General features: G+C 46.3%; 1 protein-coding gene and 1 long non-coding RNA gene across 3 annotated transcripts in view; one reads left to right on the top strand and one right to left on the bottom strand.

The window, feature by feature from the left end:
* Window positions 1-270: 270 nt before the first annotated feature.
* On the bottom strand, window positions 271-1,769 carry LOC143662237 (uncharacterized). Its single transcript, XR_013165232.1, has 3 exons — window positions 1,678-1,769; window positions 1,516-1,590; window positions 271-630 (listed from the first exon to the last, which is right to left on the bottom strand). It is a non-coding gene; the product is annotated as an uncharacterized LOC143662237 (long non-coding RNA).
* RMC1 (regulator of MON1-CCZ1) overlaps window positions 1,531-7,197 on the top strand; it is a 54,414-nt gene continuing 48,747 nt past the window's right edge. The window contains exons 1-5 of one of the 2 annotated variants that reach the window (XM_077135796.1): window positions 1,531-1,729; window positions 2,761-2,837; window positions 3,092-3,176; window positions 4,118-4,174; window positions 5,296-5,382. In XM_077135796.1, the coding sequence (XP_076991911.1) occupies window positions 3,093-3,176; window positions 4,118-4,174; window positions 5,296-5,382 (228 nt within the window). In that variant the 5' untranslated portion in view covers window positions 1,531-1,729; window positions 2,761-2,837; window position 3,092. Of the gene's footprint in view, window positions 1,730-1,880; window positions 2,119-2,760; window positions 2,838-3,091; window positions 3,177-4,117; window positions 4,175-5,295; window positions 5,383-7,197 lie in introns of those variants that run through there. The other variant, XM_077135795.1, reaches the window with a different exon arrangement.

Below are 7,197 nucleotides of genomic sequence, written 5' to 3'. Positions count from 1 at the left end.
AGTTCATTTTTTATTTTATTTTTAAGATGGAAAAGACAAGCACATTAAAAGGTTATTTCTAGGCGGGCCGCGGTGGCTCAGCGGGCAAAGTGCTTGCCTGCTATGCCGGAGGACCTCGGTTCGATTCCCGGCCCCAGCCCATGTAACAAAAACGGAGAAACAGAATACAATAAAACAAGAAAATGCTTAAAAATGTTTCCCTTTCTTCCTTCCTTCCTTCCTTCTCTCTGTCTTTCCTTTAAAAAAAAAAAAAAAAAAAAAAAAAAAAGGTTATTTCTAGACGTCAAGATTTGAGGAGAGGTGTAACATACAAGTGAGAGAGGGGATAATCTTAAGTATTCTGAGAGTGAGAAATGGAACCCAAAAGAGGGCAGGGTTTAGCCTGGGGCAGGACAGAACGGTGGGCTGTACGTTTGATATTGCAAAACTGCGTTTCCTGTTTCTCTCCAAAACAGGCGAGGTGATCTGTAAGGTTGATGAGGCAGCCTGAGGGTGGAGAAGGCTCGAAGAGGTCCTCACAGAGCCAGCTGCGGCGGAAGAGAGCCGGAAGGGCTGAGGGCCATTCGGATTTAGAAGGACGGGTCTGTTGTTGAATTGCCCCTCCCGCAGCGGGCACGAACAAGCAGTTGGCTGAGACGATCCAGGGTTGAGGTTTTACCAGACAAGAGGAACAAAGTGAGAGAAGTAAGGGCGTTAAGGTCAATGCAAAAATAACACTGGAATGGAGGAAAGTGGAATTGAAGCTGGGTGGAGAGGGAAGGGAACAAGGGAGAGGGAGGGTAGGTCCGGGGAGCGAATAGGGACGGTGGGTCCCGAGTCCTGGTGATAACTGCAGAAAGGAAACACACAGACAGGATGGCAGGGTGTGGGTGGGAACAGCCCCTGAGCTCTTGGTTTTCTACGTGCAACCCTAGAGCAGAGGCTGGGGCGGGGAGGGGCGGGTCAGTGGAAGGAGAAGGCGGGTCAGTGGAAGGAGAGGGCGATGGGGGCTGGGAGGCCAGGGGGTTGGGGGGGGGGGCTTATCCACCGGGATGCTACGTGGGGAGAGAGATCCCGTAACCCCGGCTAGCAGATGACAGGAACAAGGACAGAGAGAAAGCGTCCTGCGGGGCCAAGTGGTATGAGCCCCAAAGGAGTCGGGTCTGTTTTCACCCGAGAAGGGGGACCAATGCCCCCATCTTCCTCCCAGCCTCCTCCTTCCTCCAGTTACAGCAGAGACCAATCCCTCCACGTGCACGCCGGGTCCCGCCCCATCCCACCTCCCGCGCTCAGCCCCTCTCTTCTGCTCTCAGCCAAGCCTTTCTCGCTACCATGCCCAGACGCTCGGCACGCAGCGCAAAACTGTGGCCTTCCAAATCTCTGCACCGGCTTATGCAGAGTCCTCTAGTCCGTCACCGGCTTCTCAGGCCCCTAAAAGTTGGTGTGGGGTCGCTCTTTTCACTTTATGCCCTGTTTTAGGCAATCTCTTCCAATCCCGTGGCTTGGCGTAGCACTCGCCGTCCCCACGAGACTTACAGGCAGGGTCTCCGAAAGAAAGGATGAGCCTTTCCTCAACTGGGCGGACTCCGGCCGGAGGCGCGCACCGCAAACCTGTGAAACGAAAGTTCGGAGTCGGGATCTGTGACTCGGGGCGGGGCAGACTGGCAGCACCGCCGCGCGCCCCCATCCCCGACCCACCGCCAGCGTCTACTCCAGCGCAGGGAACCACCACGACGGTCGCGCCTTTCGGGTAAGTGGGCGGAGCCTCGCGGCGCCGCAAAGCGCACAGTTACGCCGGTAGGTCCCACCGCGGCCGCTCGGCCGTCGCCCATTTAAGCGCGGCGTCGCCGCGGGTCACGTGCCGGGAGGGGGCGGGGGCGTGGCACCAGGAAGCGGCCGCCGCGCCGGGATTTCGGTGGCTGCCGCCGCGGCTGTAGCTTACCCGGGCCTGAGACGTCGCCCTGCGCCGGGCGCTGTCCACACCACTCCACGCTGGCGGCCGCTCCCGGGCCCCCTGCCGCCGGCGCGGCGCCCGCCATGGGCGAGGAGGACTACTACCTGGAGCTCTGCGAGCGGCCGGTGCAGTTCGAGAAGGCGAACCCGGTCAACTGCGTTTTCTTCGATGAGGCCAACAAACAGGTCCGGGCGGGCCCGGGCGGCGACCCGAGCCTCTCCTCACGCGCGTCCAGGCCCGGCTGCGACCCGAGGCCCACGCGCCACGCCCGTGCCAGGGTCCAGGCCCGGGCCTCCCTCCGGTCCCGGCGCACGAGCCGTTCACTCGCCTCCCGGTGGCCTGCTCCGCTGCCGGGGCTGCTTCGTCGAAAGTGGAGACGGGTGGACCCGAGGGCAGCGCCACTGACGCTTGGCGGGTGCAGTCCGCTGTCAGCCCGCCGGCTCTTTTCCAGGCGTCTTTTGTCGCCCTTGTTTACCATTAGTTAAACTTGGAGCCAGGGATTTAGACTTCGGGTATTTCGTTAGCCTCGGAATTTTGTGAAGTGTGTCGGAGTAGCGGGATGTGTCCAAGTGCCCCCGGCGCCAGGGCCCGAACCGGCCTTAAACTCGGAACCGCGTCCAGGGTCTTGCACGGTGGACGGCACTTCGGACAAGCCGGTTTCTCACAGTTATGGCCGCGACCAAGCAGCCGCAGATTGATACCGTGCCCGAGGGTGGGATGTAACCCGGTTTATGTGTCCCCATGACCAAGGGTGGTGTGTAGCCCGGTTTATGTGTCTAGGTCCTTTCAAAGTTCAAGTGATTAACGCTGCCTTTGTTCCCTCTCAGGTTTTTGCTGTTCGATCCGGTGGAGCTACTGGAGTTGTCGTTAAAGGACCAGATGATAGGAACCCCGTTTCATTTAGGTAACAGGATCGACATTTTCAGAACAGTTTCTACGTGCAAACAAAATGCAGTTTTTTGTTTCCCATAAAGTTGTTTTGAAATTTTACTCTTTACCTGCCCTAGTCTAGAGAGAGAGAGAGACAGAGAGTGAGTTAGAGAGAGAGAGAAAATGAGAATGTGTGTGTGTGTAATCCTTGTCTGAAGGGAGAGGAAGCAGATATTAGTTACAATTAGGTTATTAACTGTAACTTTTAATAATTCTTTCTTTTTAAAGAATGGAGGACAGAGGAGAAGTGAAATGCATTAAGTTTTCCTTAGAAAATAAGATTTTGGCTGTGCAGAGAACCTCAAAGACTGTGGTAAGCTGTATCTTTAAATGTAACCTAAAGAAGAAGACATTTGGAAGAGAATGAATTGCAGAATTCCAATGTTAAAGGAACTAATATTTTAATGCCCTGAAAGCTGTAATTCTGTTGTATTTGTATATGAGCCTATGGAACTCTTGAAGATTAGAAAGATACTTGAATTAATAAATAAAGACTGCCTTAGCTTGTCATTTTTTGACTTAAATTTTTTGTTTTTTAGTAACTTGGAACCTCATGCATCTTTTGAGTTGGGTGAGAGCTATCAGCTGGCTCATGTGGCATACATATATTTGTGGTTGCTTGTGAGGTAGCCTTCCTCAAGTAACTCCATTTATTAACTTGTCTCATCCCTGAATGCTCCATCTAATAGGAATGAATATCTAACGTTGGAGATCTTGTTGGCATTTTAGCCCTTACAAATATTCCCTGCCACCATTTGCAAAGTGGGAGAAAAGCTGTTGGAGAAGATGGGCAGAATCCTATGCTAATATCTTCCATCAGCATTCACTGTTAAAACTTGTGGGAAGCTGCTTGTCAAATGTAGCAATTAACCATTTGAGGGATGGATTTTCAAAATCAGTTATTAAACTTTTTTTTTTTTTTTTTAACATGGGCAGGCACCAGGAATCGAACCTGGGTCCTCGGGTTTGGTAGGCAAGCATTCTTACCTGCTGAGCCACCGTGGCCCGCCCAGTTATTTAACTTTTAACTGAGCATTTATATTAACATCTTTTTTTAAAATTGAGCTGTAAACCTGCTTCTGTTAGGAGTCAGGTCATGCACATTGGTCTTGTCATGGCTTTGGGTTTTTTCAGTTTTTTTCCCTGATCTCTTTGTAAATCTCTTTGCCTTTTCCCTTTTATCTTGTAGTTTACCAAGGGAGGTCGGCAGTATGTTGCTGATTCTAAGCCTCTGTGTTTTCTTTTTTCTTTCAGGAGTTTTCTAATTTTATCCCTGATAGTTCTCAGCTGGAATACACACAGGAGTGCAGGGTAAGGGCACCAGTGGGCATTTCCCCACCTCTGGATAGGTGAGGGGCCAGCGTATCTGGTAGCTGAGAGCACAGACTGGCATTCAGACTGCAAGTTCATGCTGGATCTGCCACGTTAGCTATGCAACTTTGGGCCATTTGCTGCATTTTCTGAGCCTGTCCCATTATCTGTAAAGTGGAATTGGGAGGATTATAAGAGAATTCTGGGTGTGAAGTACTAGCAGTGTCCGTTTTCACTTGCTGTAGCTTTTGTTGGGTCTGTGGGTCTTCTAGGTCAAGGGCCGTGAGTTCCTTTCTTAGCCGCCTCCTGGGGAGATTTTGGGAGTTGTTTTTTATCCCATGATTTGTTGTCCTTGTCGTGTCCTTACTGTTTCTTTCCCCAGGAGTAATCCATGTTAATTAGATTTGCTGGTGTGATTAATAAACCCGGCTAGAGAAAGCTCAGTCGAAACCTCAAGTGTGTGCTTCCTCCCTCCTCCCTGCCCCCAAAACAGACAAACCGCAAAACAAAATTAAGAGCAGGTGGTAGGGGATGGGGTCTGGCGTTTTGCAGCTTTGCACCTGTTTACTATTTGGAGTTTAGGATGGGCCCCTTGATAAGGAAAGTCCCATGATGAGTCAAATAAGCTAACACCTTGCATAGCTCCAGTCCGTCCACCAGGCTCTTGGTACTTCCCTTCATCGAGCAAGTCTGCTGTAGTCAGAGCTCACTGAAACCCTTTGCACCTTTGCCCTGTTCACCTTTATAATGCCAGTTTTCTAATGTAACTGACCAAAAGAATGTAAGCTGCACTTTGAGTCCTAAGGTAGAAGTTGATTTCTGCAAGCTCTTATCAGGCCTTCCTCAAAAGCTCAGGCCCTTCCCTCTGTTCTGTTGACTGGATGAAATTAAGAGTCAGGTGTGCCAGGTGAGAATCAGGGCAAATGCTCTTAAAAAAAAAAAAATTCTGATCAGTTAACAAGTAATCAAATCTGCTGGGTAGCTTATTAAAGATCCAGTGATGCACATAGAGTATTTTAGGCTTTTGAAGTGAGTTATATATTAATTTATAGACATTAAATTTAGGGGAGGTCCTAAACATAAGTTTTTCTTAATAAAAATGTTTCTCTGATTTTTCTCAGACTAAAAATGCCAACATACTAGGATTCTGCTGGACCAGTTCTACTGAAATCGTTTTCATAACAGATCAAGGGATTGAGTTTTACCAGGTATTATCTTAATTATTTATGTTTGCTGAGGAAAGTTCATTGAAAGTAACTTGGCAACCTTTTTTTTAATACACTTTTATTGAGATTCATTTATATATTATACAGACTATCCAAAGTATACAATCACTGGCTTACAGTGTTATTACATTGTTGTGCATACAACCCCATGATCAATTTTAGCACATTTTCATTACTCCAGAAAATAAATAAAAATAAAAAAGGAAACCCAGATCCTCCCATACCCATTATCCCTGTCATTATTAACTCATAATATTGGTGTGATACATTTGTCACTGTTGATGAAAGAGAAATTAAAATACTACTGTTCACTATAGTTCATAGCTTGCAATAGATAAATTTTCCCCATATACCCCTCCTTTATTGACTCCTTTTAATAGTATCATACATTTATTCTAGTTCATGAGAGAACTTTTTTCTTTGAGCTTCCATGTAATTATGATAATCAAGTTAACTGACCATTCGAGTTAGATATGTGCTACCCAAAATATAAATTTTACACCAAACAAACGTTCTCCCCCTTTAGTCTCATATTGAGTTGGAAGTTTGAAAATAGAGGTGATATTCTTTACCCAGTATTCTGATTTCCCTTAGTCCTGTTCAGATTAGCTTAATTCAGTCTCTAGGTGAAGTCTGATAACTTTTTCAGCCTTTTTAATAGTTACTGAATGGGGTAATTAGTGATTTCATAACTTCAGTGAAAGAACTTTTGAATATTTGTTAATCATGAGCGTTGTCCACCACAAGATTCACCGTGTTACGTATTCCCATGTTTTAGCCTCAGCTTTCCTTCTGGTGTTATACAGGGTCCTAAACTTCCCCTTTCTGCCACACTCACACAGCATCCAGCACTGTTAATTATTCTCACAATAACGTGCTCCCGTTACCTATGTCCATTTCCAAACTTTTAAGTTCAACCTTGTTAAACGTTCTGCACATTCTGCATGTATTCAGGGTTCCCACTGTTTAGTCTCATTCTACATCCTGGTAACCTACATTCTGTGTTTCATGTCTGTGAATTCATATATTATAATTAGTTCATCAGCGAGATCATACAATATCTGTCCTTTTGTGTCTGATTTATTTCACTAATATAATGTCCCCAAGGTTCATCCATGTTGTTACATGCTTCAGGACTTCATTCCTTCTCGCTGCTGAATAATATTCCTTCGTACGTATGTACACCATTTTGTTTATACATTCATCTGTTGATGGACACTTAAATTCTTTCCATGTTTTGGCAAATGTGTGTAATGCCGCTGTGAACATAAGTGTGTAAATGTCTGTTTGCATCCCTAATTTCAGATCTTCTGGGTATATCCCGAGTAGTGAGATTGCTGCATCATAAGGCAACTCTAGACTTAACTACCCGGGGAACCTTGGCAACCTTTGAAGTTCAGAATTAAATTGATATTTTGAGATTCTAGAGCTTTAATTTCTTGCTTGGGTTTTTAATCTTTTTTCCTAATTACAAAAGCAATACCTGTTGTAAAACAAATGTTACCAGGCTATGTCTTCTGGAAAGTAAGTATCTTCCATAATCCTTTGAAAGAACTATAATCAGCAGTTTGGCGCGTATTCCTCTCTTTCTCCTACAGTAAACAAACATGTATTTATTACAGAAATGGGAATATTCTGTACCAGTTTTTGCAGCAGGCCTCTTTTTGCAAACTAGTATATCTGGGATATTTTTCTATATTTTATTCTTTGCAATGACTGAGTAGTATTCCATCATGTGTATTTACTGTAATGGGCATTTGGCTTGTTTTCACTTTTTATGACTATTAACAATTCTGC

Source organism: Tamandua tetradactyla, chromosome 18 (assembly GCF_023851605.1).
Source record: "Tamandua tetradactyla isolate mTamTet1 chromosome 18, mTamTet1.pri, whole genome shotgun sequence".
Lineage (NCBI taxonomy): Eukaryota > Metazoa > Chordata > Mammalia > Pilosa > Myrmecophagidae > Tamandua > Tamandua tetradactyla.
The sequence above is the reverse complement of the archived record's forward strand: the minus strand, read 5'-3'. Positions and strand labels throughout refer to the sequence as shown.